General features: G+C 38.1%; 3 protein-coding genes across 3 annotated transcripts; 2 read left to right on the top strand and 1 right to left on the bottom strand.

The window, feature by feature from the left end:
* Positions 1 to 225: 225 nt before the first annotated feature.
* On the bottom strand, positions 226 to 1,912 carry LOC141642072 (putative F-box protein At5g55150). Its single transcript, XM_074450756.1, has 2 exons — positions 1,757 to 1,912; positions 226 to 1,486 (listed from the first exon to the last, which is right to left on the bottom strand). Exon 2 carries the CDS (start codon positions 1,462 to 1,464, stop codon positions 241 to 243), a length of 1,224 nt encoding a protein of 407 aa, XP_074306857.1. The 5' UTR covers positions 1,465 to 1,486; positions 1,757 to 1,912; the 3' UTR covers positions 226 to 240.
* Positions 1,913 to 4,277: 2,365 nt separating this feature from the next.
* Positions 4,278 to 6,012, top strand: LOC141642073 (putative F-box protein At5g55150). Its single transcript, XM_074450757.1, has 2 exons — positions 4,278 to 4,392; positions 4,746 to 6,012. The coding sequence occupies exon 2, from the start codon at positions 4,763 to 4,765 to the stop codon at positions 5,969 to 5,971; it is 1,209 nt and encodes a 402-aa protein (XP_074306858.1). The 5' UTR covers positions 4,278 to 4,392; positions 4,746 to 4,762; the 3' UTR covers positions 5,972 to 6,012.
* Positions 6,013 to 11,374: 5,362 nt separating this feature from the next.
* LOC141627712 (putative F-box protein At5g60060) lies at positions 11,375 to 12,079 on the top strand. The gene has a single exon (XM_074440939.1). It carries the CDS (start codon positions 11,375 to 11,377, stop codon positions 12,077 to 12,079), a length of 705 nt encoding a protein of 234 aa, XP_074297040.1.
* Positions 12,080 to 12,762: the final 683 nt, after the last annotated feature.

Consider the following 12,762-nt stretch of genomic DNA (forward strand, 5'->3'; position numbering starts at 1 on the left):
TAATTTTAAGACTTCTACAAAAAGACTGTCTTATATTAAAAGTTTATACCCATAAGATGCAATGATAAATAAACTTTGTGATTTTGTAAACGGTAAATCGACACAATCGAACGTCTCCATTGGAAATCGTTGAATGAGGCGGAATTGAGAACCGACAACCACGTCCACTTTCGCAGGCATCCAGCAAAGGTCGCAATGCCGCCCTTGCTCCCAACTGTTATCCCGGAATGTTTCTCTGTACTAAAAGTGAGGGACAAACCAGAAGGGAGTACAATGAGTGGAATGCACATTTCCGCCTTTGTAAAACTGGTAAATCTTTCCGTCTTCCAAGTCGTAAAACCCCATGTCATGCCCGCCTGCATATCCTGGCAAGTCCCAAAGTTCATCACAATCATCAGTAAAGTAAATGCAATTCGATTTACAGTTTCGACAATCTGATGCTCTTACTGACATACTCTGGTTATCCCCTACAAACAGGGCAACATCCCCTAAATCCTTTAACCGATCCCACTTTTTTGTCTTAAAATCGATCCCAAATACCTCAAAACGGACAGTTTTGTAAACTTCGTCTTCACTAACTTCACCATTAGGATCCCATTTAGTGCTCTTGTGTCGAAGAACCATTAACAAACTACCAAACGAGTCAACTAAATACATTTCCAATAAATGCATACCGCTTAGACGAGGCTTAAAATCCCCTGGAGACGGAGATGGAACGAATTCCTTCGCCTGAACAGAAGATTGTTCTAAGTTTATGCTTTTACTTAAATCTGATAACTCGACATACCCAACCGATGAATCCTCGTATAGAATTAGTACCAATCGATCTCTACGCACAACATCTGCAGCGCGAAAAGTAAAGGGCTGTCGTGGAGCAACTACTGAAGTCCATGTAAGATCACCTGGTCTTGCAAAAGCCAATGATCTCTTCCAATTAGTATGCATTGCGAAAACTATCAAACCGTTACCACCATCGTTACCACCATCGTTTCCACTCTCGACATCTTGTATAACTACTAACTTTCTAGTAGTAACTTGTCGATAAAATGTAGCAAGTTCATCTTCATTATCGAGTGGTGTAACTTCGCACCACATGGTTGGTACAAATGGAAGCCGAATTCTAGCGTTTGTAAACGGGTTGGTTATGCAACTTGGTCCAGCTTGGATAACTATCCATCCAAAAGCCGAACCCCAACATCTAAACCGAAAGGTGTGGGGAAGACTTAATTTATAACATCTATCACTGCTCAGACTATATACTTTCCTAAGAAATTTCGGGTTTTGGAACTCATTCTTTGCTAGGAGAAGATATGGCATTGTTGGCTTCCATGTGCATTTAACCAACGAAGAAGCGCGATTCCATGAACGACAAACAACCGAAAAATAAACAAAATCTTCGATTGCAGCTAATTTTAAAACAATCTCACCTAGAAGATCATGGTTCAACTCAGACCAATTTCTCATTTGTAAGCTAAGCTTGAATTATCTGCAACAAATACATAAAGTACATTGAAATAAATCTTGTGCAAATCATGAATTGTTGTTTAAGACAGATATATATCCGTATAAATGACTCAAACAAATAGACGAGACACAAGTAGAATGTGTAGGAACTACCAATTTTAAAATCTTGATTCATTTGTGTAAATAGAGTATTTTCGCGTTTTAAGATGAAGACGGATATGCTGATCTTTAGAAACCAATCGCAAACAAATTGATTTTGACTAATTGATAAAAAAAAATACTCCGTACTAACCTTAATAGGTAGATCAGTAGATGCATGCAGTTGTTCGATAACAAGATGAAGAAGAGTAGTAAATCTCAATCCTATCTTAAATGAGAATTTGTGTAAACCTTATGGACTTAAGTCACGATATTGGATTCAAACCCTAATAAAAGTGTCAAAAAACCATCTCAATCAAAAGGTTAAGCTGATGGTTGTAATTTAAGATCGATTTTATATTCTAACAATAAGTTAGGGTATGTATACCGTGTACGGATTTTCCGAACATCCGGTGAAGCTAAGAATTTTTCATAAGGAAATAATATATGAAATATTGTCATAATAGTACCTACATTGATGAATGATCTGATTTTAATCCCAACTTATATTTCCAAATTAATTTCAGTTTTGTATTTCGCATGATTTATTTTCCAATTAAGCACCCCTTAACTCAATTGTCTTCTATTGCTTCTAGACCTGGCAAATGGGTTAAACGGGTCGAGTTTTGGCCGGGCCAATTCTGGTCGTGTCATTCTGGGTCTTTCACTAATTCCGGATTAACTCGTGTCGGGTATTTGGGGTTTCAGGTTTGTTGGTTGTGTCTCCCTCCGGTCAAACGGGTCGGGTTATTTCGTGTCGGGTCATTTTCAGGTCAATGAATAAGAGAGAAAACGTCATTTCAAGTCCTTTCAGTTCAATAAGAGTTATGTTTCATCGGGATATTTTCGAGTTGGGTGGTTTTAGATCGGGTCATTTTCGGGTCGGGCTAGTTAAAGGTCAAGAAAGCTCGAGTCATGTTCGGGTCGGGTCAGGAAATTCGGCTTTCCAATCATATTCGGGAGATGTAGTTCGGGTCTCAGGTCAGCCTTTTCGAGTTAGGTCAATCTGGTCGGTTTGCTTTTGCCAGGTTTAATTGTTTCTCAAAATTTGTGAGTCTCCTTTATTTGACCCAAGTAATCGTTCGTATGATTTACGAATATTTTTGTTCCACGACCCTGAAATTTTGAAAACCGTCTATTATACACTTAAATTTGAACCGTTTGAGAGGTCGTACTGGGTCAAGTTTCTTTTTCTCCCATTTTTCTACCACGTGTTTGGAGTCGCTTCATGAGTTAACGTATTCGATTTCAGCCTTAAATAACAAGTATTCATCTATTTTTAAGGAGTACCCGATTTTCGTCCGATAATCATTCAACGCGTACCGGTACTCTCAAATGTAATCAAGTGCTTCTCAAAAGTCGTGTGGCTACTTTATTTGACTTGAGGAACCTGTATGATTTACGAACATTTTTGTTTCGGGCCCTTGAAATCCCGAAAATCGTGTATTACACTTAAATTTGAGCCGCTTGGGAGATCATATTAGGTCATGTTTATTTTAATCCCATATTTCTACCATGTGTCCGAGGTCGCTTCATGAGTTACCGTATTTGATTTCAACCAAAAATAACAATTATTTATCTATTTATAAAGAGTTCTCGATTTTTGTCAGAGACTTGTTTATCACGTACCGACGCACTCAAATATCCTCTGTTGTTGCTCAAAATTTGTGTGGCTATTTTATCTAGTCCAAGGAACCGTCGGTATGATTTACAAAGATTTTCGTTCCGAGACCCTGAAATTCCGAAAACCGTGTATTATATATACTTAAATTTGAGTCATTTGGAAGGTCGTAACGGGTCATGATTCATTTTCTAACAGTTTTTCTATCACTTTACGAGGTCGCTTCAAGAGTTACCGTATTCGATTTCAGCCCTAAATAACAAGTACTCATCTATTTTTAAGGACTACTTGTTTTTCGTCTGAGATTAGTTTATTGCGTACCGGCACCCTCAAATGTCCTCTGTTGCTGCTCAAAATTTGTGGCTGCTTTATCTGACACAACGAACCGTCTGTATGATTTACGAACATTTTTCTTCCGAGACCCTCGGAAGCCCGAAACCGTGTATTATACACTTAAATTTGAGCCGTTTGGAAGATCATACCGTGTCATGTTTTTTTTCCTCATAATTTTTCTACTACGTACGTGTCTAGGGTCGCTTAATGAGTCACCATATTCGATTTTAGCCCTAAATAAAAAAAGTATTCAATTATGTCGCTTGATATTAGGTAGTTTTTGACAAAAAAAAACTCTTTTTTTTTTAATTAAAAACCAGTTGTACTTGTAACAATGAAAAAATTAACATATTATAACTATGTCACTTGATATTATACTATTGAATGACAAAGTTTTTAAGCTAAAAACACTAATAATTCATTGGTGATCAACTAAACCAACCACGACTTTTTTTTTTCCATCAATGATTCAACATAGTTAACTTTTTTTTATCAACTTTATTAGTATATATGTTTTTACATATAATCCTACTGTGAGCTCCGTATATCATACGGGCTTTCCAACTAGTAAATAAACAATTGAAACGGGACAAGTTTTCAACTGGTCACAGACCGAGATTAGGTGTCGAATGAGTCCGAATCCAATAAGGAGTAGGATTTAAATTTTACCAAAATAAATAATATTCCGTAGATATATAAATTCGCAAAGTAGACATGACACAACTGTTAAAATTCCAAACTGAACTCAACTACTCAGTCTGAGTTCTGACTGAATTTCCCAAAGCCTTAGTCATTGATTTACCTGCCCCTCTTTAAGAAGAACTCCATTGAATAAAGTTAGTATTTTTTGTTAAATAATTTCACAAAATCTCAATCGTAAGCTTAAAACGGCCTTCTTCCCTTGCTATATTGTTCACTTAATGCTGGTTATTATGACTATGTTGTAAGTTTAACACCGTCCTAACGAAGACTAACAACTCTGTTTTTATAATTAGGGGGAATTTAGAAATTTCATATACACACGTCAAACAATTTCCATGAATAAGAAAGTAGGTAGAATATTAATTAGTGAAATAAAGAGACAGATTTTCGTTTATACTTTATATATGGATGTAAATGTCAAGTTTGTTTATGATAAGATGATAATTCATTTAATTTAATTTAATTTAATTTTGATTATTTATTGCAGATTATTCAATCTTACAAATGGGAAATTGGTCAGAATTAGACTATGATCTTCTAGGTGAGATTGTTCTAAAACTAGATGCAATCGAAGACTTTGTTTATTTCTCGGTTGTTTGTCGTTCATGGAATCGTGCTTCTTCCTTGGTTAAACCCAAGTGGAAGCCGTCAATGCCATGTCTTCTCCTAGCAGAGAACCACACTGAAAACCCGGGTTTTCTCAGAAAAATCCTCAGTCTCGACAATGATCAATTCTACCAATTAAGTGTTCCCCACACTTTCGGTGCTAGATGTTGGGGTTCAAATTGCGGATGGGTTGTCACTATCGACCTCAGTCGACAAATTTATATATACAACCCGTTTACCAAGGCTAGACTTGGTCTCCCACCTCAACCTACCCTTCCGAACCAAGACCCACCTCTCGATAATGAGGAAGAAGATGCTATTCTTGCACGAATGGTTTCTATTAGAAAGGCGATAGTAGTAAAAGATGGTAATGATTTGATAGTTTTGGCAATGCATAGTAATTGGAAGAGATTTTTATCGTTTGCAAGGCCGGGCGATGTTACATGGACTCCAATCGTTCCCCCTTGGCCCGTGGAGGGAACGCCAGCTATTTTGCCGTTTAGTCAGCGTACTGCAGATGTAGTGTGTAAAGATGGTTCAATATTAATTCTATACGAGGATGCATCGGTTGGGTGTCTCGATTTATCCGATTTAAGTAAAAGCACAAAATTAGAACATTCTGTGAAGGCTAAGCAATTCTTGCCGTCTTCTGAGGTGTTTAAGAATCGCCTCAATAAGCATTTACAGGAAATGTATTTCGTGGAGTCCTTGGGTAAGTTGCTCATCGTTCTTCGACGTAAGCGAGATGTTTGGGATCCAGATAGTCAAGTCGGCGAAGATGAGATTTACAAAACGGATCGTTTTGAGGTATTTGCATTTGATACAGAGGCTAAAAGGTGGGAACAAGTCACGGAATTGGGCGATGTTGCATTGTTTGTAGGCGATAACCAGAGTATATCAGTACGAGCATCAGATTGTCGAAACTGTAAATCTAATTGCATTTACTTCACTGATGATTGTGATGAATTCTGGGATTTGCCACCAAAGTTAGGAGGGCATGACATGGGGTTTTTCGACTTGGAAGATGGAAAAATTCACCAGTTTTACAGTGGCGACGATGTGCATTCTAACTTTTGTACCCCCTTTTGGCTTATGCCTCACTTTTAGATTTCAGAAACATTCACCAGTCATAACTCATAATGTATGTTTTCATTCTACAATATTCTCACTATGTTTATTTTTTTTATATATAAGTCCAGCATATACTACTTTATAATTAGTCTACAAAGCCGCCTTTCATACAAAATCATGACCCGTATTAATGTACGAGTACTTATAAAAAAAGAAAAAAAAGTGTTGCGGTATACTTGTATAAAGTTGTCTTCAACAAGTATTTATGTATACGTTATTTGTTTCGATTTTTTTTGTCTTTTGGTAAAAATGTAAACTTCTCGTGTAGATGAAAACAAAAAAGCGTCAACAAGAGATCAAGGATAAGGCGCCTGGTGATTGCCCTTTAGGGATGAAATTAAATACGTCAACTTATGAAGCAACCTAATACGTGAGGTAGAAAAACTAGGAGAAAATGAAACATAGCCTAGTACGATCTCCCAAACAGCTCAAATTTGAGTGTGTAATACTCGCTTTTTGGAATTTCAGGGCATCGGAACAAAAATGTATGTAAATCATACGGACGGTTCCTTGGGTCAGATAAGTAGCCACACAAATTTTGAGTAGCAACAGAGGACATTTGAGTGTGCTGGTAGGCGATAAACGAGTTTCGAACGAAAATCGGGAACTCCCTTTTAGCAAAATCGGTACTACTTAAATATGCACAATGATGAAGATGAATAATAGACTATCATCCTATGATAGAAAAGAATAGTGGATTAATCTAATAAAGGAATGAACAGATTATAATAATCTTGATCAACGAATTCCTGAAACTCTGAATCCATTCTGGAAGCTTTCAATTAATTTATTTATTTTTGGTCAAGATTTCAATTAATTTAGAAGAAGTATGGTGTTGATACTTGTATTTTTTTTTTTTTTTTTTTACTAAACTACACTTTATTTATTCAAATTTCAATTTTTTTAAAATGAACTAAAAAATGCTACTAATTTACTGAAATATCTTGGGTGTTACTATTTCATTTTCCTTTTGGAAATATCAAAAGTTGGGATTAAAATCAGAAGATTAATCAAATTTTTTTGTTGGTGTTGATCAAGTCGAACCTCTGACCGCGCACTTGTTTAAGAGATGTGAACCTTACTACTCGCGCCAGTCAACATTGGTAGAATATTAATCAATGTGGCCATGTGGGTAATATTATGACAATATTTCATATATTGTTTCCTTTTGAAAAAAATTTAGGCCCACCGATTATCCGGATTACCCGTATACATGCTCATATTTTATCATGCCTAAATTATAGAACTAGGTACTTTGGTTATTTATAGAGATATTGTCACTTGGCTGTTGGCTGTTGCAGTTTGTTGTGAATACTTAGTTTAAGGCGGTTTTACACGAACTTATTGTAAAACGGGATCTTTCGGTAACCACTTTTACCTCTAATTGAGCTTGTGTTTGGATCTGTTTAGGTATAAAACCGCCTTATATAAAATTAAACCCTTTCTTATTAGGGTTTGAATCCAATAAGGTGTAGGACTTTACCCGAATCAATGATTAAACTGATCATGGTGGTCTAGAACAACTACATCTACCCTATCAAGGTTAGTAGGGAGTAATTTTTTTTATCTATTTTTCATAATCAATTTGTTTGCGATTGATTTTCTTGAGATGATCATACCCGTCTTTAAGCATTAAAAGCTTTAAAATAAAGTTCTTAGATACACATCTAATTTATTGTAGATGTTTTAGCGTACTGGTCAAGTCGGAGGTAGTGAGGTGAAGGGTCACAAGTTCAACTAGTTTAAACTTTAGTTTATCCTAGAGGTGGCAATCCGGTCAGTCGGATCAATTTGGGTCGGGTCAAATTGGGTCGGGTCATATCAGGTTCGGGTCATATCCGATCAGCATACCCTTTCGGGTCGGGTCGGGCCGGGTTTGCTAATGGGTCGGGTCGTCTCGGGTCAAACGATGTATCGGGTCGGGTTTGCGCCGGGTCATTATCGGGTCCGTTTACTTAATCGCATTACTACAACTTTTGTCCATTAAATTTAGTTTTTAACCTATTATTTGATATAATTACTCTATTATTAAGTCAAACGTATCAATCTAAACACAAAATCACCTTCATTTTGATCAAAATTAAGCTTAACAATTGTTGGGTCAGTATCGGGTCGGGTCTGGGTGGGTTCGTGTCACGGGTCGTCATCGAGTCGGGCCAGGTCGGTTTCGGGTCGCAATATTTTCGAGTCCTGTCGGGTCGGGCCAGACTTGCCAGCTCTAGTTTAGGCCCTATACCATTAGTTCGGTTTATTAAATTTTTGTTGTCTTTGATTAAAATTAATACTCCCTCCGTCCCGGTCATTTGTTGTCCTTTTCCATTTTAGGGTTTCTCAGTCATTTGTTATCCTTTCTATTTTAAGAATGAATTTGATGAGTAATGTGATCATTCACACTCAATTTATTCCACTTGTCATTTAGTAATTGGTCCCTCCTCCTTTCCTTAGTCTTTGTGCCAAAACCAAAGGGCAACAAATGACCGGGACGGAGGGAGTAAGTTGTTAATGTCAAGTTTTAAGTGTTCTTATTAATTTGGTTATTTGTTGCAGATTATTCAAGGTTAGCTTACAAAATGAGAAATTGGTCTCAGCTGAACTGTGATCTTCTAGGTGAGATTGTTCTGAAATTAGCTGCAATCGAAGATTTTGTTTATTTTTCAGTTGTTTGTCGTTCATGGAATCGCGCTTCTTTCTTGGTTAAACGCATTTGGAAGCCATCAATGCCATATCTTCTCCTAGCAGACTATCACAAAGTATATAGTCTCAACAGCAATAAGTAATTTTTATCATTAATCATTAGACTATTAATATACAACCCCATACTATAGACGGTCTTCTCATAATAATACGAACTACATTTTAACTCAAAATAAACCTAACTTTAGCTACCCTCTTCTCAAAATATACTCAGGTGACCGACTACCTGATTAATCAGTCATTTCCATTTTAATTTTATTTTCCTTCATAACAATAACACTAATTTTTATCATTAATCATTAGACTATTAATATACAACCCCATACAAACCCAGCCCACCGGAAATTGATCACCCTACCAGAAATCGATCACCACCGTCCATCACCAAACTCTTCTTTTTCCGTCGATCGGCAGTCCTAACACCAGTTTGACCTTACATCTGGCGGTGACCGTCGCCGCTTTGATCCCCAACCAGGCGCGACCGCCGTCTATCACCACCACCTAAGGAGCTTGACGAGGGTGACCATTACCAAAACCCTTTTCGCCGACGTTGATAGTGATCGTAACCTTGTTCCCTATCATTTGTTGCGCCTAGATCTGATGTTATTTATGGCGGTTTTGGGTTTGGGAGCTAAGTAACAGATGGAGAGGTGGTTGCGTAGATGGTGTGGCCGTGTGTGTTGGATGGCTGCCGATGGGTTGAATGGAGTGTTATAACAGAAGCAAGAAAGAACAAATAAAGAACAATAAAAGACAAACGCACAGATTTACGTGGTTCACTAACGGTGTGTTAGCTACGTCCACAGGGCAGAAGGGAGAGAGTTTTATTGATATGTGAGGAGTTTTGATTACTGATTCGAGACGGTATGATAAGCATAACTGCTAGGTAGAGGATTAGAGAGTTTATATAATACTCTCTAAACCTAATACAGAATGACCTAATAAAGGCCCAAGACAGACCTAGCCCAATAACAGATACGGATACCCGCATAGTTATACGAAGCGGCGGTTAACAGAATCAAGGCACAAACCCAACATGGAGGGTCGCGGATTTTGGAAGTGGAAAGTTGTTGCTAGTGGTCTGGGTCGAATATTGCCATGGTGGCCCATTAATTTGGTGGTTGAGGTGGTGCGGACGTGAGGGAGAATGATGGCTGAAGAAGATGATGGTACTCGATTTGTGGTTTAGTGGATGAGAATAGATAATTTAGTTGGAGTGGATAATAGAATTATTATTGCAATTGGTCTCCCTTGTGACGGGTTACCATTTGTGGCGGATATTTTGTGAGATAAAATGGTAACAAAATGGGTTAGTGGAGAAAGGGGACCACATGAATAGTGTTGCAGAGAGAGAAAAAGTGGGTACATTGTGAGGTAAAATGGTATCCGTCACAAACTTGTGACGGGTATGTCATGTCTTCAATGAGAATTTGTGTTATTATTGTTCAGTTTTTTTTTTTATTTTTTATTTTTAATAAAAGCTTGACACGTCACTTTTACCTGAAATAACAAGTCACAAAATAACCAAGTTTATTATAAGAAGGCAGTATTAATAGTTCAGTTTATTTTGAGATTAAATGAAGTTTGGAGTAATTTGAGAAGATCCCTCATAGTATGGAGTATTCTTATTAAATAACCCTAAAAACCCTAAGGGGGCGTTTGGTTGGAGGTCTGTAAGAAAGGGAAAGGGAAACAAAGTTATTGATTTCCTTTGTTGGTGTTTGTTTGACACAAACAAAGAGAATGAAACTCCCTACCTTACCCCTCAATCCATCTAATTCCTTACCCCCCACCCCCCAAGGTATCAGATTTCATTACCCATGTTACCCTTCAACCACCTTATTTACCTACCACCACACTTGCGACTCCCACCACACAAGTCACCATCAAAACGCCATCACCACCACCACCATCTTCAAAACCACCACCACAGCCACCCCACATAAACCACAACCGCCACAACCACCATGACGCCACCACCACCATCACCATTACCACCACCACCACAGCCACCGCCACCACCATGACGCCATCTTCACCACCACAACCACCCCGTTATCACCACCACCACAACTAACCTACTGCCACCATCACTACCACCACGACGCCATCGCCACCACTACAGCCACCCCACATAAACAACCACCGCCACAACCACCATGACGACACCACCACCATCACCACCACCACAGCCAACCTACTGCCACCACCACCACCATCACCACCTCCACAACCATCTCACCTAACCCACTACCCGCACACCAAAATAAACCACAACCCACCATAATTCATTTTGTTGATGTAAACAAACAACTAGTTAAGTTTTAGGTAATCCCTTACCTTTCCCCCTCTTACCCTTTCTTATTTCCTTTCCCATTCCCTTTCTCTAACCAAACGCCCCCTAAGTGTTTTCAATTAAATCTTCCCCATACTCGGGGATTTAGATGTTGGGGTTCGGCATATGGATGGATTGCTAGACCGTTTTTCGTAAACAACCCGTTTACAAATGGTAGAATTAATCTCCCGCCTCAACCATTCCACTGGTTTGAAAAAACACCACTCGATGATGAAGATGAACTTGCTACCAGTTATCAAAATATTTCTATTAGAAAGGTGATAGTAGTAAAAGATAATGTAAAGAATGGAAATGATGGAAACGATGGAGACGGTTTGATAGTTTTCGCAATGCATACTGATTGGAGAAAGTTATTGGCTTTTTCAAGGCCGGGCGATCTTACATGGTCTACGGTTATTCCTCCATGGCCATTGACTCGTAGTCGTCGTACTGCAGATGTTGTGTGTAGAGATCGATTGGTATTAATTCTATATGAGGATGCATCGGTTGGATATGTCGACTTATCAGATTTAAGTAAAAGCACAAATTTCGAACAGTTTGTTCAGGCAAAAGAATTCTTTCCATCTCCGTCTCCAGGGGCTTTTAAGGCTCGTCTTAGCGGATTGCATTTATTGGAAATGTATTTAGTTGAGTCGTTTGGTAGTTTGTTAATGGTTCTTCGACACAAGAACACTTGTTGGGTTCCTAATGGTGAAGTTAGTGAAGACGAAGTTTACAAAACTGTCAGTTTTGAGGTATTTGGGATTAATTTTAAGACGAAAAAGTGGGATCCCGTAAAGGATTTAGGCGATGTTGCCCTGTTTGTTGGCGATAACCAGAGTATATCAGTAAGAGCGTCAGATTGTCGGAACTGTAAATCCAATTGCGTTTACTTTACTGATGATTGTGATGAACTTTGGGACTTGCCACGAAACTTAGGAGGGCATGACATGGGGTTTTATAACTTGGAAGACGGAAAGATTTACCAGTTTTACAGAGGCCGCGATATACATTCCGGTTTTTGTACCCCTTTTTGGTTTGTGCCTCACTTTTAGTTTGAACAAATAAGCTCGGCTAAATCTGTTATAGTTGTACAATGCTCTTGTTTTGTTTTGATCGGTTTCTTACTTCCATTTACTCCCTCGGTCAAATGACCGGGACGGAGAGAGTAACACTATCATTAGTACTGTATGTCATTAGAGAGACCGTCTTAAGAATATCAATAGGGAATTTGAAGTATAATTAACAAGTTTTTGAACCCGTGTACTGCACGGGTGGTAACGAAAAGTGTTATTAAAATTAAAAACTTACGTATTTTATTGGATTTAGTAAATTACTAAATTTTAGAAAATTGCATATTGTCTATTGATACACTTTTGAAAAGTTTATTTTGCTTAATTTTATTTGAAATATTTTGGTTTTTTTTTCTGGATTTTTTAACTTATGAGAGCTGAAATATGGGGAGTGGATATAAAATTATTGTGGATTTCTTAACCTGTTTATCTACGCAATATACATTTAATTTTACTCATTGTTGTACGATTTTTATCAATTCTCTACCTTCTCTCTCATTTTTTTCTCCCACCCACCATCGTTTGGACGTTTGGAAGTAGCGTTCACCATCACTGACCGACCACCTCGAGACCCACCAGCACACCCTCCACCGCAGTGGTGGCCGCACCCAACATCTCAGACCACGAGATCCCTTTCAACCCCTTATCTCAGCAGTCCCCAACAA

Source organism: Silene latifolia, chromosome 2 (genome assembly GCF_048544455.1).
Source record: "Silene latifolia isolate original U9 population chromosome 2, ASM4854445v1, whole genome shotgun sequence".
NCBI lineage: Eukaryota > Viridiplantae > Streptophyta > Magnoliopsida > Caryophyllales > Caryophyllaceae > Silene > Silene latifolia.

Excerpts from the sequence above, each read along its gene's own strand:
- LOC141642073 (XM_074450757.1), top strand. The coding sequence starts at position 4,763 with ATGGGAAATTGGTCAGAATTAGACTATGATCTTCTAGGTGAGATTGTT.
- LOC141627712 (XM_074440939.1), top strand. The coding sequence starts at position 11,375 with ATGCATACTGATTGGAGAAAGTTATTGGCTTTTTCAAGGCCGGGCGAT.
- LOC141642072 (XM_074450756.1), bottom strand. The coding sequence starts at position 1,464 with ATGAGAAATTGGTCTGAGTTGAACCATGATCTTCTAGGTGAGATTGTT.